This window comes from Canis lupus, chromosome 3 (genome assembly GCF_048164855.1).
Source record: "Canis lupus baileyi chromosome 3, mCanLup2.hap1, whole genome shotgun sequence".
Lineage (NCBI taxonomy): Eukaryota > Metazoa > Chordata > Mammalia > Carnivora > Canidae > Canis > Canis lupus.
This window is the reverse complement of record NC_132840.1, coordinates 69682810-69702358: the sequence shown is the minus strand read 5'-3', so window position 1 is coordinate 69702358 and position 19549 is coordinate 69682810. Positions and strand designations below refer to the sequence as shown.

The window sequence follows — 19549 nt, the reverse complement described above, 5'->3', positions numbered from 1 at the left end:
TTTTCATATGCTTATTGGCATCTTCTTTGGAGAAATGTCTGTTCAGGTCCTTTGCCCATTTTTGAATTGCATGTGTTTGTCTTTGGTTGTTTGAATTGTTGAGTTGTAATATAATCTGGATATTAGACCTTTATCAGATTTATGGTCTGGAAATATTTTCTCCCATCCTGTGGGTGGTTATTTCATTTTCTTGATAATGTTGTTTGATGCACAAAACTTTTTAATTGTGGTGAAGTCCTGCTTACCTATTTTTTTCTGTTCGTGCTTTTGGTGCCATATCTAAGAATCCATTGCCAAATCCAAGATCATGAAGATTTGCCTCTTTGTTTTCTTTTAAGAGGCTTGTTTTAGCTCGCATACTTGGGTTGCTGATCCATTTTGAGTTAGGTTCTGTGTATTGTGGAGGTAGGCGTCCAACCTGATTTTTTTTTTTTTAAGATTTTATTTATTTATTCGTGAGAGACAAAGCGAGAGAGAGAGAGAGAGAGAGAAAGGTAGAGACACAGGCAAAGGGAGAGAAGCAGGCTCCATGAAGGGAGCCTGACATGGGACTTGATTCCTGGTCTCCAGGATGACGCCCTGGGCCAATGGTGGCGCTAAACCAGTGAGCCACCCAGGCTGCCCCAACTTGATTCTTTTGCATGTGAATGTCTACTTGCCCTATCATTTTTTGATGAGACTATTTTTTCCCCATCAAATGATCTTGGCACCCTTACCAGACCATAGATGTAGATTTTTCTAAATTCTCTATTCTAATTCATTAATGTCTATGTCTTGTGCAGTGTTAAATTGGCAGATTACTGTGGCTTTTTTTTTTTTTTTAAGGATTTTATTGAGAGAGTGAGAGAGAGCATTGGTGGGAAGGGAGAGGGAGAAGCAGGCCCCCTGCTGAGCAGGGAGCCTGATGTGGGGCTCCATCCCAGGACCTTTGGATCTTGACCTGAGCTAAAGGCCGGTGCTCAACCAACTGAGCCACCAGGTGCCAATTACTGTAGCTTTTTAATAACTTTTGAAATCTAAACATGTGAGTGCTCTGACTTTGTTCTTCATCAATATTGTTTTGGCTAGTCAGGGCCCATTGAAATTCCTTGTGAATTTGAGCTTTTCCATTTCTCCAGAAATGGCTGTTAGAATTTTGACAGAGATTGCATTGAATTTGTAGATTACTTTGGGTAATATCGCTATCCTAATAATAAGTTTTCTGCGATCATTAATTTTGGGTATCAACCTGACTGGGAACCAAGGTACCCAGATATTTGGTCAAATGTTATTCGAGGTGTGTCTGTGAGGGTGCTTTTAAATAAGATAACATTTGAACTGTAGACTGAGTAAAGCAGATTGCCCTCCCTAATGTTTGTAGGCCTCATCCAATCACTTAAAAACCTAAATAGAACAAAAAAGGCTGAGTAAGAGGGAATGTCACCTACCTGACTGTTCAACTGGGCCATTGGCCTTCTGCCCTTAGACTGGAACTACATCTCCAGCTCTCTTGGGTTTACAGCTTGCCAACTGAAGATCCTCGGACTTAATCAGCCTCCATAATTGCAAGAGCCAGTTCCTTATAATAAATGACTTCTTGGGGCACCTGGATGGCTCAGTGGTTGAGCTTCTGCCTTTGGCTCAGGTCATTATCCCGGGGTCCTGGGATTGAGTCCCTCATCAGGTCCCCACAGGGAACCTGCTTCTCCCTCTGCTTGTGTGTGTGTGTGTGTGTGTGTCTTGAGAAAATAAAGTCTTTAAATTAAATAAATAACTCCCCCCCCACCCCAACAGAAACTAGGAATACAGGGTTCCTTTACACACACACACACACACACACACACACACACACACCCTCTTCTTTTTTCTGTAGAACCTTGACTAATCCAGTCTTCTGGTCCATCAGCCTGAATATCTTTCCATTTATTTAGGTTTCCTTTAACTTTTTTTTACAGTGGTTCCCACTTTTCAGAGTACAAGTCTTTCACCTGTTTGATAAAATTTATTACTAGGTATTTTATCTTTTTCCAAATACTATTATAAATGGAATTGTTTTTCTAATTTCCTTTTCAGATTGCTCATTGCTGCCGTATGGAAACCATTGATTTTCACCTATTGATCTTTTATTAACTTTGCTGAATGTGTTTATCAGCTCTAGTAACTCCTGTGGATTCTTTGGGGTTTTATATATCCTGTCATCTATGAATAGATATAATTTTACTATTTCTTTTCCAATTCTGATACCTTTTACTTGCCTAATTGCTCTGGCCAGGATTTCCAGTATGCTGTTGAATAGCATTGCTAACAGTGGGCATCCTTGTCTTGTTCCTGATTTCAGGGGGCTGGCGTTTGGTCTTTCACTGTTGAGTGTGATGTTATCTGTGAGTTTTAATTTTTTGTTTTTGTTTTAATAAAGATCCTTTGTCATATTAAGGAAATTCTCTTCTGTCCTTAGTTTTCTGATGGCTTTTATCATGAGAACGTGTTGAATTTTGTCAAATGCTTTTCCTACATCTGTCAAGGTGATCAGGTGTTTTGACCCTTCATCTTGGTAGTGTGGTGTATTATACTGGTTGGTTTTCCCACTGGCGCCTTTTTATGTCATTGCCAGCAGCTTTCTCTCAGGCATCCAGTTTCAAATATTTGACTAAAACTTTATTTCTCCATTCTCTGAGATGTTCCCGTAGGTGTCCTACCTTTTCATTTCTCCTCCCAGCATCCTCCTTATCTCACACCTGTTTATTCGTTGTCTTCTCATGCTTGAACTTTCTTTCCCTAGTCTTTATCTGTCTTTGAACTAGATGTTCAGGTGCGCGAGATCAATCCTCTTAAAGCACCATCATTTTCCCTCATATTTCTGCGCTATCCAGGGTCATGTGATGATTTTCCATTGTTCATCAGATCAAGGCCAAACTCCTACTTTTAGAGCCTTTCCTAACCCATTCTCACATCACCCTCTCACGTCCCTCCTGTTTATCACAAATAGAAACTGCACTCCGAGTCCTACCTAATAATAACTTTTAATCTTGGTGTTAGATTTGTGACACTATAAGCATGTAAATTTGATTCCTATATCTTTACCCTTGTTTTGCTAGTTTCTCAACCTTTGCGGTATATTGCTAAAAGTGGTATTTTCTTTGATTTGTGAAGATGCATTGCATATGTCCTTACTGTAAAAACTTCGCAGCTTCATTTCTTATAGTTGGCTGGAGCATGTATTCAAAGAAATGAAAAAGTATTGCTTTAATGTTCAACAGCATGAAAAAAGCAAGTTGCAGGACACGATGTCCAGTATGAAAAGATATATTCATGTGCAGGGGGGCCACTTCTAGAAAGATATATCAGAAACTATTGATAGTGGTTACTCCTGGGAAGTGGGGCTAGGATGGACAGGAGACAGAAGTTCCTTTTCGCTGTATATCCTTTTGTGCTATTGGATTTGTTTAGTGCATTCGAAAAAAAGAGATGAGAAACAATTAGTTCCTTTTTTTTCCTGGCATTTAATTCTAGTGTCAGCCCCTTCTTTGCCATATAAGAGCGGCAACATCTTAAAAGCTGTTTTAAAATTTTTAATTTTTAAAGTTTTTAAATTTTAATTTTTTAAAGATTTTATTTAATTATTCATGAGAGACACGGAGGCAGAGACATAGGCAGAGGGAGAAGCAGGCTCCCTCCAGGAAGCGTGATGTGGGACTTGATCCCGGGACCCTGGGATCACAACCTGAGCCAAAGGCAGACACTCAACCACTGAACCACCCAGGGCCCCCACATTTTTTATTTTTAATTAATTTATTTTAGAGAGAGAGACCACAAGCAAGGGAAGGGCAGAGAAAGAATCTTTTGCAGGCTTCACGCTGGTCGCAGGGCTGGATCTCAACAACCCTGAGATCACGACCTGAGCCAAAATCAAGAGCTCCAGCGACTGAGCCAGCCAGGGGCCCCCTTCTTAAAAGCTTTTAATGCTTTTTGAAAACTTTGGGTCAGTTGATGAACTGAAACAGTCCTTTTCACCATGTACCTACTTTTCACATCATTGAAGTAAGTTATCAAGTAGCCTTATTTCTGGGGGTTTAGTTTTTACCCACCAAAAACTGCTGTCTGCCATTTTTAGAGAGTCCTAGCCTTCTGGCGTGTTGTGAGTAAATTGGAGTTGTTGGAATAAACATGGATTTGTTGCTAAAAGGAAAACAACATGAGAGCTTCCATGGCTGGTCCTTATTTTGTGGGAGGTGGAAGAATCAGTAGGGCAGTCTGATACGCAGACTAGATTTCTGGAGTTGCTGCTATATAGTGTCTTTGATTCCTAAAACTGTTCTTTTTGCTTTCCTTGGCTACTTAAATTTCGTTTTAAAATTGGAAGAACAGATCTTTAATTTTGGAGGGAATTCTATTGGGCAGACTCACAAGGAACTTAGGTACTCTTTGGAGTAAAAGAACATTTATCAGTTTGCTAAGTTTCAAATTTAGAAATGTCTTTGGGAGAATAGACAATTAAGGTCAGGAAATGTGATGTCCGAATGATAATAGTATCTCCATTTGAAGGTATGGAATAGTCTATAAAGCTCCTCATCATGATGCTAAACTTGGTATTTTATTTTTTATTTTTTTTTAAATTTTTATTTATTTATGATAGTCACACACAGAGAGAGAGAGAGAGAGAGAGAGGCAGAGACACAGGCAGAGGGAGAAGCAGGCTCCATGCACTGGGAGCCCGACGTGGGATTCGATCCTGGGACTCCAGGATCACGCCCTGGGCCAAAGGCAGGCGCCAAACCGCTGCGCCACCCAGGAGTCCCTAAACTTGGTGTTTTAGAGATAAAACTCTTAATTAGTAATCTCACAAATTTGCCTCATCTGATCAAAGAATTTGATTTTAGTTGTAGTTGGTGTTTGTTATAAAACTCGATGCTGTAATGTTTTTGTTATGTGAGTAGTCCTGCTCACTGCTTTTGTGAGATGAATTATTCTCTTTGCTCTAAGAAAACTTCAGTTCTGGGGTGCCTGGGGAAGTCGGTTGAGTGTCTGCCTTCAGCTCGGGTCATGATCTTGGGGTCCTGGAGTTAAGCCCCGTGTCTCCTTCTGCTCCCGTGCCTGCCCCTCCCCCTGCTTGTACTCTTTCTCTCTGTCAAATAAATAAATAAAATCTTTTATGGAAAAGAAAACTTCCGTCCTGAGAAGTGGACTGGATTGAACCAAAATCACCGAGTAGCTGAGATCAGGAAGCTTGAGTTTCTTCTTACTAGAGATTTGTGTATACCTGTCTTTTTTCACTGCCTCTGGGCAAGAAAAGAGAGTCCTTTTTGTTTTAGTGAAAACAATGTGAATTTAGCCAAGGAAATACAAACCTGTCGGCTCTTGCCAGTTATTTGACTTCATTATGCCTGGAGCACAGGCTTTGTCTTGTCTCCTGTTGGGTGTGTACTATGTATATAATGCCGTAGTTATGGTGAAGTTAATATTTAAATCAGCTTCTTGTGAAGTACCCGGAAAAACTGAGTTAGTGATATAGTAGGACTCTAATAAGCTTAATATGTCTGTTACTGTAGAATGAATACTTAACATATAGCACTTTTTAGGATTTGGGTTGAGGGTCCTACGTAGAACATAGGTTTGCCTAAACATTCATGAGACTTGAGTCATACCATAGCTGTTATTTGTGTGTATCAGTAGTGTGGCTTAATCCTTGGGAAATTTATTCCAGCTTATAATAGTTATCTGTGATTTGTCTTTTTGAAAAATCTTATTTATTTATTTGGGGGGGGCGGGGAGAAAGAGAGCACGTGCACGCACCCTAGCAGGGGGAGGAGCAGAGGGAAAGAGAACCCTCAGCTGACTCCAGGCTGAGTGGGGAGCACAACACGGGGCTCGATCTCATGACCCTGAGCCAAAATTAAGAGTCTATGCTTGGGCAGCCTGGGTGGCTCAGTGGTTTAGCGCTGCCTTCGGCCCAGGGCCTGATCCTGGAGACCCAGGTTCGAGTCCCACGTCAGGCTCCTTGCATGGAGCCTGCCTCTCCCTCTGCCTGTGTTTCTACTTCTCTCTGTTTCTGTGTCTCTCATGAATAAATAAACTCTTTGGGGAAAAAAAAAGTGTCTATGCTTAACTGACTGAGCCACCCAGGTGTCCCTGATTTGTCTTTTAAGACATTTGATGACAAAATAAGTTTTGTAAACTCTGGTTTCCTGGTCTGCACAATGAAGAGGATGATTCCTACCGTTTTGGGTTCGTACAAGGATTACAGGTATGCAGGGCACCTAAGGTTCCTGACACAGAGAAGGTGTTTGTATGTTCGTCCCAACTGTTGCCATCACTGTCCTTCAAATTAAGTAGGATGTTGTATGATTCTTGCCTTTTACATGGGCAAGAATTTCCCGTTTGAAACATTTAGAGGACCACACGATGAGAAATATCAGGTAGAGATGGTGAAGTCCCCTCCTTCATGGGAGATTAGAAAGAGAGAGAATAGTGGGAACCAGAGTTCTTGGGGATGACTTTATAAAAGGGAAGTAGGATGAATAAAGCCTTTGACTGGGTTGCCAGAATGTAGGAGGCATTTTTGGAGGTAATAGAAGGAACGCCTGACAGCATGAGAGCAAGTGCATTCGTGAGGTAAGGAAATGAGTAGGAGAAAAGGTTCAGCGGGTTAAGGGTAGAATCAGATAATGGTTTTCCAATAGCAAGATCAGAGATTTGGATCTGAATTAACATGTAGAGTATTATTCTTAGAGTCGTGCAAAATGATTTTACATAGTTGTCATATGTGCCTAGTAGCTTTTTAAAAAGGGAAACCAAAAAAAAAAAAATTAAAAAAAAAAGGGAAACCAAATGTTTATTTTCCTTCCGCATGTATTATTCTAGATGTATTAATGTTCCACTGTTTATCTATTTACAAAGTGGAGAAAGGGGAGTGGAGCTTTAATCCACAGCCAAATATAAGGATTGGTGAATTGTTTAACAGTTGAATACTGTATTTCATTGATTTCCTTTTGTTTGGCATTCTGAGATCTCTGAAATTGAGACATTCCTTCCATTTACTACCTGCCAGCAGCAGATATGATATACTTAATCGTTCTCTGCACGTGTATGGGCTTGGTCATAGCTGTTCCTACTGTCATGACAGGTGAGTTACAGGTACCGTTGGTACCACATGGTTAGTTTACTTTTCAATTTAAAAGATCATACTATAATTTAACATTTAGGTGGGAAAAAAAAAACTGGGTGAAGAAAGGCATAGAAGCAGAACAGCAGGGTATAAATTTGATTTTACCTGAGGCAAAATATCTGTCACTGAAGGAATGAGCACAGTGTCAGATTTTCGTGCAAAGCTACAATCAAGTGTTTTATGTGACCTAAGAACGGAAAATAGCCTAGGTATATTAGTTTTGTTACTGAGAAACATGCAAAAGAATTGCCTGTCATGTGCTGGGCAGTGTCCCTGGGAGCAGAGGAAATTGCTATATTTCTCAACATAAATGAATTGTAGAGCTGCAGGAAGCTGGTGGGACCACTTCATGTGTCTCCTAGGACCATCATGAAGGCCTCGTGTCCTCGTTTTAAGTGGCCACAGTTTTTCTCCTTAGTGCCACAATAGATAAGTGTGCTCCTTATAACTGATGGCCCCTTAGATTCATTCAGAAATAGCATTTACTTCAGAGGCAGTACTTTCCTGGTGGTAGTTGCTTTAGAACTGATTGTACTATTGTGTTATCAAAGCCGTGATTGTTGAAGGCAGGCATGGTGATCATAGGGAGCTTGGGAAGATGCAGAGACCAAGGTCAAAATACAGGAATAAAATCATTACCTGGTTTTGCATTAAATAGAAGCTCTTGCCTATTTTCCTGTCTTCTCAGATACAGCTGGGCATAGAGTAGCATGTAGACTCTGGAGCCCAGGGGCCTAGAGTCAGATCCCAGTTCCAGCCCTTAACTAGTGATAATCTTGTGTACGGGACCTCCCCATGCCTGTTCTGTGTTACACGGGCTTAGCACCTATCCCAGTCTTGTTACAAAGGGGAAGTTAGTTAACTTAGTTAATACAGATGAAGCATTTTTAACAGTACCTGGCTGAAAGTAAGCAGTGTATGTTAGCTGCCATTTTGGACTGGAATTATTTTCTATGAACCCTAGGTGTCAGTTGGTACCCAGAGTAGTTTGAGATGTGAAGGTATGGTTATCAATCCCATTGCTACCTCACTGGTTCCATTTAGGTTAATAATGCTACTCACTTGCTTCTCCCAAGTATTGACAGTCCCTGACTTATGATAGATCTACTCTACAATGATACAGAAGTAGAAACCATACTTTGCATTTAGAATTTTGATATTTTCTCAGGCTAGCAGCGCTGTGTGATATGCTCCTCTCTGGAGACGCTGGGCAGGGCACACAGCCATGCTGTCTTGGGGGTCAGTGACCAGTAATACACTGCCAACGCTTCTGCACCCCTACAACCATTCTGGTTTTCACTTTTAGGACAGTATTTGATATATCACATGACAAACTCGATGCTTTATTATAAAATAGGCTTTGCGTTAGATGATTTTTCTTCCACTGCAGGCTGATGTTCAGTGTTCTGAGTCATCTAAGGTCAGCTAGGTAGGCTGGGTTAGGTGTATTAAGTGGATTTTCCACTTAATGGTATTTTCAACTTACAGTGGGTTTACTGGCATGTGACCCGTTGTAAGTTGAGGAAGGTCTATATCATCCCACCCTTTTTGGGGCATATTAGTTTTGATTTTTTAAAAAGATTTTATTTATTCATGAGAGACACAGAGAGGCAGAGATGTAGGCAGAAGCAGGCTCCCTGCAGAGAGCCCAATGCGGGACTCGATCCTAGGACCCTGGGATCACGACCAGAGCCAAAAGCAGACACTCAACTGCTGAGCCACCCAGGTGCCCCTTGATTATGATTTTTTGGACAATTGTGTATGATTGAGATTAATGTAGATTCAAACACTTTTACACAATAAAATAAAATGGAATTAGAATTCTTTTGGAAGAAAAATTGTATTTATTTTTTGAAGTTTTATTTTTATTATTTTTAGAGAGAGTACATGCACATGCAGGAGGAGAGCCAGAGGGAGGGGGGAGAATCTCAAGCAGACTCCATGCTGAGCAGGGAGCCTGACTTGGAGTTCAATCTCAGGACCCTGAGATCATGAACTGAGCTGAAATCAGGAGTTGGATGTTTAACTGTCTGAGCCATCCGGGTGCCCCCCAAAAAACTTTTTAATACATTATTTTTCTAAAAATGCCCTGCTTAGTTTTCAGCATTTGCCCAGGCTAAATCTGGACACTTTTTAGTGTGAGAGCTCTCCCAGTGTGTAGGCAATGACTCCCTTTGACAAGACTCTACCCTCCAAGACTGCTGGTCTCAGCAGAGTCGGCTTCCATTTCTAGCCTGTGACCATGGCCCATGACTAGAGCAGAAAGGCTGTTGATGCTTTTCTGAGCACTGTGCAGGGCTGTTTCAGTTATTTATTTCTTGTTGTGTGATATTTAAGTGTTGCATTGGGCCCTCAGCTGTTGAAAAACATAGGATCCTATTTCTGTTACAGCTGACAGTGAACATGGACTGTGTATCACTCACTGAAAGGTAGTTGATGAGAAGCATCAAGGATTGAATTGGAGCTTAATTCTAGAATAACCTTAGGCATGTTTATAAATTTGATTTCCTCTCAAACTTGAACTATTTTTCTTTTTTAAAAAATAATTATTTGAGAGAGAGGGAGTATAAGCAGGGGTTGCAGCAGAGGGAGAGGGAGAAGCAGGCTCCCTACAAAGCAAGGAGCCCAACTCCAGGCTCGATCCCAGGACCCTAAGATCATGACCTGAGCCGAAGGCAGATGTGTAACCCACTGAGCCACCAGGTGCCCCCTGAACTATTTTGTTTTCAATAATCATCTAAAAGAATTGGGCCAGCCAATTTTTTATATTTACATTGAGCTTGCTTGTAAAAAAAAAAAAAAAAAAAAAAAAACAGGTGTTCTGTGCAAAACACGATGGAAATGTTCCACTAAAGACTTGAGAGCTGCAAAGGGGTTATACACTGATCTTGTGGTAGCTGAAAGTTAACAAGATAGGTTTTTCCATGATTCAGATTAACGAAGAGAAAGTATTCCATTTTTTATTCCTTCTGGAATTTTTAGTATAATTCAGAAAATCTTAGTTTTGTCCATGCTTCTTTTTAAGCAATCAAACCTGTAGTTTTAAATATGATGTCGGTGGTATCATTTGTTAATTATGTGATTAGAAATTTATTGTCAGTGAAAAATGACACACAAAAATGGCATGTGCAGTGAAGCTTAAAATAGCACATCTTCACATCCATGCAAATTCCCTGGACTCCTTATATGACCTAGTTATGTGTTACTCAGAAAAAAACCTCAGGCACTTTCAGCTACTACAAGGGCTAAATATTACATTTAAATATTTTATATACTTACTAGTTTTATTGTTTATTCATATTTTTTCCACAGGCGCCAAAAGCATTTTTTTATGATTAAGCTTTTATTTGTTTTTTAAAGATTATTTATTTATTTATTCATAAGAGGCAGAGACATAGGCAGAGGGAGGAGCAGGCTCCCTGCCGGGAGCCTGATGCACGACTCCATCCCAGGGAACTGGGATCACGACCTGAGCCAAAGGCAGATGCTCAACCACTGAGCCACCCAGGTGTCCCTCATGATTAAGCTATTAAAAAAGTAATAGATTTGGCATTTTATTTATTTATTTTTAAAAGATTTTATTTATTTTTTGTTTGAGAGAGCACACAACCAGGGATAGGGGGCTGGGGTTGAGAGAAGGAGAGAGAATCCCAAGCAGACTCTGTACCGAGTGCGGAGCCCAATGTGGGGCTCGTTTCCACAACCCTGAGATTGTGACCCAAGCTGAAACCAAGAGCCAGATCCTCTACGGACTGAACCACTCAGGCACTCCAAGATTTGGCATTTTAGAATGTGTCTGACAGTACCTTCTTGTTTGGAGCTCGTCAGTTCCTTAAAATAAAATACTCAAGTCTTAGGCCTGATTAGCCAGGTGGCTTGTACTAAAATTCTTTAAATGTATCCAGGTTCGCTTTCTGACTGACCTGTGTGTGGTTTTTTTTGTTTCTCAAATACAGAGCTGCCAAATGCTGTTAAACCAACTAAGAGAAATCACAGGCATTCAGGACCCCTCCTTTCTTCATGAAGCTCTGAAGGTTAGTTTCAAGGCCGCTGTTAGCCAACAGGCTTTAAAACAGTTGTCCAATATCATAGTTCTGTCAGGGCAAGCTATTTTTATGCCAAAATGAAAGTGCATATAGGAACAGAAGCTCTACAGGACAGATGACCCAGTATCTTCAATATGTCAATTATAAGGTTTGGGGGAAGTTGGGTGTGGGAGACTCAACTTGGGGGGACCCCACAGGTCAGAAGAGATTTAAGAAATATATCAGCCAATTACATTGTAGCCTTTATGTGGATCCTGACTCAAACACGCTAAAAAAAAAATCTTTGAGTTAGGCAAATTTGAGCTGGTGATTTGATATTAAAACACTGTTGAAGTGTGGTAATAGCATTGTGGGTTATGTTTTTGAAAAGGTACATTCTGATGTACTGATGAGATGCTTAGGATTTGCTTCAAAATGTCTGAGAGAGAGAAAAAAAATGTCTGAGAGAGGTTAAACAGGATAGAATAGTTAAAACCAGACTAACTATAACTTGATAATTGTTGAAGCCAAGTGATGGGTGCCTGGAGTTCAGTTAGACATTCCCTCTGCCTCTACCACTGTATATGTTAGAAGGTTGTCCTAATACAAAGTTTTTTTTTTTTTTTTTTAAGATTTTATTTATTTTTTCATGAGAGACACACAGAGGCAGAGACACAGGCAGAGGGAGAAGCTGGCTCCCTGCAGGGAGCCCAATGTGGGACTCGATCCCAGGACTCTGGGATCATGACCTGAGCTGAAGGCAGATGCTCAACCACTGAGCCACCCAGGCGTCCCTGTCCTATTAAAAATTAAAAACAAATAGAAATACAGTCACCACCCTGGAATATGGTAACTGCTTGGCATGTTTATTGAAGAGGCTGACTTCATTTAGAATCTCTGTTTTCATTGCCGACCTGCTTTCGACACATCATGCCTTAGCTAGTCTGTGAAATTGGCAGTAGTAGCATCCAGAGTGGTGAGAACAAATCTCCAGCAAGATTTCATTCTTGTTTGCTTATTGTGGGAAATCAGGGCGCAGCAACAACCCTCTTGTAACCAGGAGTTTGGTATATGCTTTGAGCATGGTACACTCACTATCCAACACCATACTGTCTTTCTTCGACTTTCTACCCTAGAATTACGCCCTGACATACTCAGTCACTTGGGTAGTAAGGAGTTAAACCAAAAAACAAACTCACCATTTATTTTAAATGCTGTGGTGCTTTACTTTTGAAATTTCTGTTTTTCCCTTTCTTTAGGCCAGTAATGGTGACATCACCCAAGCCGTCAGCCTTCTCACTGAGGAAAGAGTTAAAGAGCCCAGTCAGGACACAGTTGCTACAGAACCATCTGAAGTAGAGGGGAGTGCTGCCAACAAAGAAGTATTAGCAAGTAGGTATATGCTGTCTTAGTCCTGCTGTGAACTAGCAGAAAATATGTGTATTTCCTATCAATACATCAACTCTTTCAGAATAATGCTAATAATAGCTAATTATTGGACCATCATTATCTGTTAGGCACAATGCTAAGCAATTACATGGATTCATTCATTCATTCATTCATTCTGCATTTATTTAATGAGTACCTACTATGTGCTAAGCACTCTGTATGGCACTGGAAATAAACAGTAGCATAAGAACCCCAGTTTTCACGTAGCTTATTTTCTCACAGAAGGGATCAACAAGTCGGTAAGTTATATAGCTTATAAAAAATGACGAATACCATAGAGAAAAGTAGAGGATGGAATGGAAGAAATGAAAAAAGGAGCACCAGTAATTGGATTTTTACCAGGTGGGGCCTTCTGAGAAGATACAAGGGAGATGAGAGAGTGAATCAGTGAGGTCCTAAGACTGATATATATACACCATCTGCTCAAGGACAGCAAGGAGGCCAGAGCTTAGGCTTTGGTGGGTAAGAGGTGAGGCTGTGGAGGGACCAGGAGGCATGGCCTGCAGAGCCTTCATGCACACTTGGCTTTCCCTTTAGCTAGAGGCTAGCCAGTGGAGATCTTGGAGCAGAGGAACACTGGTTTCCATTTCCTAAAGGTCATTCTGACAGCTCTGTTCAGAACAGAACTGCAGGGGTGAGGTCGTGAAACATGGGTCAGAGCGGGGAGCCCCAGACAGTCAGGAGGTTTTGCGGGTTCTGGCGGCATGGGCCAGGGGGTAGTGGTGGGGAGGGTGAGGGGCGCCTGCTGAAGGGGCTGTGCTTACCGTGGAATAAGTGGCATGAGAAAGAGAGGACTTAAAGATAGCTGCAGGGTTTTTTTTCCTAAGCAATGAAAATGCTGGAGTTATACTAAGCACCCTGGGAATGACTGCCGCTAGAGCAGATGGGTGGCAGATGAAAAGAATGCTGAGTTTGAGGCACCTGCCAGACATCAGGTGGAGTGTCGGAAAGGCAGTGGGGATCCAAGCATACAGCTCAGGGGAGAGATCCGGCTGCAGAGAGAGAAGACTTGGAATCATAAACCTGTGACTGGGATGTGAAGGAGACCGGGTGAGCTTTTGGGGGGTGCATGGGAGGGAATGGGTTCAGTGACTAATCATTGGACACTCCCAGTGATCAGAGGCCGGGGCAGGTGGACAGTGTGGACAGTGTCCAGGGAGAAAGACCAGGAGAGCTGGGAGAGCTGGGAGAATGGGACTCTGAAAGCCAAGGAGACTTCCAGGAGGAGGGAGCCATCAGCTAGGGCAGATGGAGTTGATGGATAATTGGACTTTTTGCAGTTTTGAGCTACTCTGAATAATGCTGCTAAGAGTATCCTTGTATATATATTTCAGTGCAAATAGTGATTTTTTTCAATCAACATTTTTTGTTTTTAAAGAGTTTTAAAGTTTATTTTAGAGAGGGAGGGGGGAGGGGCAGAGGGAAAGGGAGACGGAATCCCAAGCAAGCTCTTGGGTGAGTGTGCAGCGCGACATTGGGCTCCATCTCACAGCTCTGAGATGGTGACCAAGCCAAAACCAAAAGTCAGACATTTAACCCACTGAAGCACCCAGGCATCCCAACATTTTTCTTTTTTTTTTTTAAAGTCTATTTTTTTTTAAATTTTATTTATTTATTCATGACAGACACTCAGAGAAAGAGGCAGAGACACAGGCAGAGGGAGAAGCAGGCTCCATGCAGGAAGCCTGATGTGGGACTCAATCCAGGATCTCCAGGATCACACCCCAGGCTGAAGGCGGTGCTAAACCACTGGGCCACCGGGGCTGCCCCTTTTTTCTTTTTAAATTTTATTTATACATTTTTCTTTTTGAAACTCATTTCTGTTGAAGTTTATAACTAGTTCCTCTACTTTCACTGCTGTGTAGTATTTTATGGGTGAATATGCTACAATTTTATGTATTTGTTTATTGACTTGGGGTAGTTTCCTTTTTTTTAATATATTTATTGCTATTATAAAAAAGGCTGCTGTGAGCCATTTGATTCATGTTTCTATTACATGTATGCAAGGGCTTCTTTAATGTATGTACCTAGGAGTGTAATTGATGGGTAGTAAAATACGCTTGTCTTCAATTTTATGGGCAATATTTTCCAAAATGATTCTTTTAACTATTTATTACAATCCCACTAACAGGATTTGGCAATAACTATTGCTCTCAAACTTGTTAGTCTATAAAATCATTGCCCATATTTTTGATATAAAACGTCTTGTGAATTTTCAGTGAATTTTTTTTTACATTGGTAATGAGATTGAGCATCTTTTTCCTTCTGACCATTCATGTTTGTGAGATTTCTTTGTGTCTTCTGCCTCAATTTTTCTATTTGTTTGCTTTTTTCTAATTGATTCCTGATATTATCTTACTGATAATAAGATACATCTCTTGATACTGACCTTATACATATGTGATAATAACCCATTCTTTTGGATTTGTGTGTTGCATGCATCTTTTCCCTATCAGTGACTTGTGTTTTCACACTATGGTGATGTACTAAATTATAACTAAATAGCTAAATTTTATTGTAGATACATTTATGTCTTTTTCTGTGATTTGTGTTTTTTAAGAACTCCTTCTATACCCTGAAGTCATAGGATATTAAAATTGTGATGGTTTGATTTTCACATTCTTTAACTTATTTAAAGTGGGGGAGGGGGCAAGGCATATAGTAAGGATACGGTTTGATTCCTCATTCCCCTTACCCTCCCGTACAGCTACTCAGTTATCCTGGTGCTTTTTATTAAGAAGGCTTTATTTGACCACGATCTGTAGTATCAGCTATGCGTTACATTGGATTTTCATGTTTCCCATTCTATTTCTTTTTCTTTTTTTTTAAATAGATTCTTTTTTTTTTAATTTTTATTTATTTATGATAGTCACACAGAGAGAGAGAGAGAGAGAGGCAGAGACATAGGCAGAGGGAGAAGCAGGCTCCATGCACCGGGAGCCCAACGTGGGATTCGATCCCGGGTCTCCAGGATCGTGCCCTGGGCCAAAGGCAGGCACTAAACTGCTGCGCCACCCAGGGATCCCTTCCCATTCTATTTCATTGAGTATCAGAGAGACCACAAGCAAGGGAGAGGCAAAGGCAGAGGGAAAGAGAGGGAGAGGTAGCCTTCCTGCTGAGCAGGGAACCAGACTCTATCCCAGGACACTGGGACCATGACCTGAGCTGAAGGCAGATGCTTAACCATCTGAGCCACCCAGGCACCACGAGTATCTGTTTTTAATTCTTTGGGTTATGTACCCATGAATGGGATTACTGGGTCATATAACGGTCCTGTGTTTAACTTTCTTGTTTTAATATTTCTAAAAGAGGACTACTTTCATAGCTGCAACATTGTCACCCTTTAAAAATGAGTAATTCCTTAATCTGGCTCAAATGCCAATGTAGAAATCTCCCTGATTGTCTCAGTAACAATATGTTTGCAGTTGGCTTGTGAAAATAATGATTCAGATGACATTAAAGCATTAAATATGTTTGAATGTCTTTTAAGAGACTCTTTATCAATAATCCCCCCTTTTTTCTTGCAGTTTAAGGTCCAAAGAAATTAAATCCTTTGTTCTGTCATATTTTACATGTTCTGAAATTTGCTGATTTCATTCCTGTTTTATTTTTCAATGGATTTTCCTGTCCCTTGTCTTTCCTATAGACTTAGATGCTTAATTGGCATGACTGTGTTACAGATAGTGTTGCGTGTATAGTCTATCTTCTGTTTTGTCTATCGAAGAAGCAAGTTCTGTCCCATTGCCCTCTTTTTATGTCTTTAAAATTGTTAGTGTGTTCAGAATATTATCAGCTATATTTGTTTATAAAATCCCCCACCTACTATTTTTTGCAGCCATTGGTGTTTATTGCTGAGATTCTTTATTTTATTGGAGATTTCAAAATGGTAATATTCTATCATCACTTCATAATTTATTAGTTGGGATTCTCTTTCTTAGTTGTAAAAAACAAATGATATAAAATCTACCATCTTCGCCATTCTTAAATGTACAGTTCAGTAGTGTTAAATATATTCATATTGTTGTGAAATCTATCTCCAGAACTTTTTCATTTGCAAAACTAAATTCTGTATCCATTCAACAGTAATTTCTCATTCCTTTCTCCCTTCAGCTCCTGGCAGCCACCATTTCACTTTGTATGATTTTGACTACTCTGAATGAATACCTCCTTTAAATGGAATCTTTTGTGACTAGTTACTTCACGCAGCATGATGTCCTCGAGGTTCATATTGTAACACGTCAGAATTTCCTTCCTATTTAAGGCTGAATTGTACTCTGTTGTATCTATGTACTACATTTTGTTGACCCATTTATTCATCGGTGGATATTTGGGCTGTTTTCACTACTTGGCTGTTTGAAATAGTGCTTCTGTGAACATAGGTGTGTAAATACCTCTTTGAGACCCCGCTTTCATTTCTTTTGGATGCATACCCAGAAGTGACATTGCTGGCTCATGTGGTGGCTCTATTTTTATTTCTTTGACAAACCTCAGTACTGTTTTCCAGAGCAGTTGCCGCACCATTTTACAACCTCACCAGTGGTGCACAAGCATTCCAGAGTTTCACCACATCTTCACCAACACTAGTTATTTTGTATGGTGTTTTTTGATTTTTTTTTTTTTTTTTAATAGTCATCCTGATGAGTTTGCGGTAATACCTCATTGTGGCTTCGGTTTGCAGTTTCTTTGATGATTAGTGATATTGAACATCTTTTCATCTGCTTGGTGGCCATTTGCATGTTATCTTTGGAGAAACATCTATTCAAGTCCTTTACCTATTTTTTAATTGGGTTATTTTTATTTTGTTGTTGTTACTGAGTTGTAGGAGTTCTTTATATATTCTAGATATTAATCCTTTCATCAGCTATTTGATGGGCAAATATTTTCTCCCATTCTGTAGGTTGCTTTTTTATTCTATTGGCTGTAACCTTTCATGCATAAAAATTTTTTTAAGTTTGATTTAGTCCCATTTGTCCGTTTTTGTTTTTGTTCTGGGGCTTTTGGTTTCATATCCAAGAAATCATTGCTAAGTCCAGTGTCCTGAAGCTTTGTATGTTTATCATTTTTTTTTATGTTTATCATTTTGAAAGACTGCCAAACTCAGTTCTTCAAACTTCCATAGCAATTGTACCATTTTGTAGTCAACAGCACACAAGGGTTCTAGTTTCTCCAAATCCTTATCAACGCTTGTTACTTTTCCTGTTTTGTTTTTTGTTTTTGATAGTAGCCATAGTAATGGGTGCAGACTGATACCTGATTGTGGCTTTGATTTGCATTTCCTTAATGGCTAATGACGTTGAGCATCTTTACATGTATTTATTGGCCATTTGTATATCTTCTTTGGAGAAATATCTATTCAGATTCTTTGCCCATTTTTAATATAGGGCTATTTGTTTTTTTATTGTGTTGCAGGAGTTTTTATTTTATTTTATTTTTTTAAAGGTTTGGCTGAGCATGAACCTCAATCTTTTTTTTTTTTAATTTTTATTTATTTATGATAGTCACAGAGAGAGAGAGAGAGAGGGGCAGAGACACAGCCTCTGCCTAGAGGGAGAAGCAGGCTCCATGCACCGGGAGCCCTACGTGGGACCCGGGTCTCCAGGATCGCGCCCTGGGCTAAAGGCAGGTGCCAAACTGCTGCGCCACCCAGGGATCCTGTTGCAGGAGTTTTTAAATCATATTCCATATATAGGTGTCTTAGCAGATACATGATTTATAAAAATTATGTGAGTTGTCTTTTCACTTTTTTGATGGTGTCCTTTGAAGCCTAAATGTTTTTCGTATTGATGATGTCAAATTTATCTATTTTTCTGTGGTTGTTTATCCATTGCCAATGTAAAATGTTTTCCTGTTTTATTTTTCAATGGATTTTCCTGTCCCTTGTCTTTCCTATAGACTTAGATGCTTAATTGGCATGACTGTGTTACAGATAGTGTTGCGTGTATAGTCTATTTTGTCATATCGAAGAAGCAAGTCCCATCCCATTGCCCTCTTCTTATGTCTTTAAAATTGTTAGTGTGTTCAGAATATTATCAGCTATATTATAATTATAATTATATAATATAAGGTATTATATATGTGTATATATTATATTATAATTTTAATATTAATATTAATATTAGTGACAGCCTTTGGCTGTCGTCGTCATTTCTAAGACACCATTGTGTAATCCAAGATCATGAAAATTTGCACCTCTGTTTTCTTTTAAGAGTTGATCTTGAGGGCCTGTTTCACTTTGAGTTCATCTTTGTAAAGGGTGGGAGGTAGGAGTTAAAAGTCACTATTTTGCATGTGACTATCCAGTTGTCCCAGTGCCATTTGTTGAAGAGATATTTTTTCCCTGTGGAATTGTCTTGGCACCTGTGTCAAAAAAATAAATTCGCCATTGGAGCACCTGTGTGGCTCAGTCAATTGAGCATCTGATCTCAGCTCAGGTCTTGATCTCAGGATGGTGAGTTCAAGCTCTGCATTGGACTCCGTGGTGGGCAGATTGTGTACATTTAAAAAAAATCAATTGACCATAAATAGGAGGGTTTATTTCTGGACTCTTAGTTCTTTTTTTCCATTGATCTGTATGCCTATTCTAATGCCAGAAGCATACACTCTTGATTACTGCAGTTTTGTGTTCTTTTTGAGTTTTTTTCCTTTTTAAAATTAAATATTCTTCATTGCTTATATGTAGAAGTTCACTTAACTTTTGTACATTGATCTTTTAGCTCATCACCTCTTATTATTTATAGCTATTTTCTGTAGATTATTTTGGATTTCCTTCATAGGTGATTTTTTTTTTTAATTTTTTATTTTTATTTATGATAGTCACACACACAGAGAGAGAGAGAGAGAGAGGCAGAGACATAGGCAGAGGGAGAAGCAGGCTCCATGCACCGGGAGTCCGACGTGAGATTCGATCCCGGGTCTCCAGGATCGCGCCCTGGGC

General features: G+C 39.9%; 1 protein-coding gene across 11 annotated transcripts in view; it reads left to right on the top strand.

Annotated features, from left to right (window-relative positions):
• USP28 (ubiquitin specific peptidase 28) overlaps positions 1-19549 on the top strand; it is a 64972-nt gene that overhangs the window by 8819 nt on the left and 36604 nt on the right. For 9 of the 11 annotated variants that reach the window (XM_072822058.1, XM_072822062.1, XM_072822060.1 and 6 more), the window contains exons 2-3: positions 11098-11175; positions 12426-12558. In XM_072822058.1, coding sequence (XP_072678159.1) covers positions 11107-11175; positions 12426-12558 — 202 coding nt within the window. In that variant the 5' untranslated portion in view covers positions 11098-11106. Of the gene's footprint in view, positions 1-7024; positions 7100-11097; positions 11176-12425; positions 12559-19549 lie in introns of all 11 variants that reach the window. The other 2 variants (XM_072822056.1, XM_072822055.1) reach the window with 2 other exon arrangements.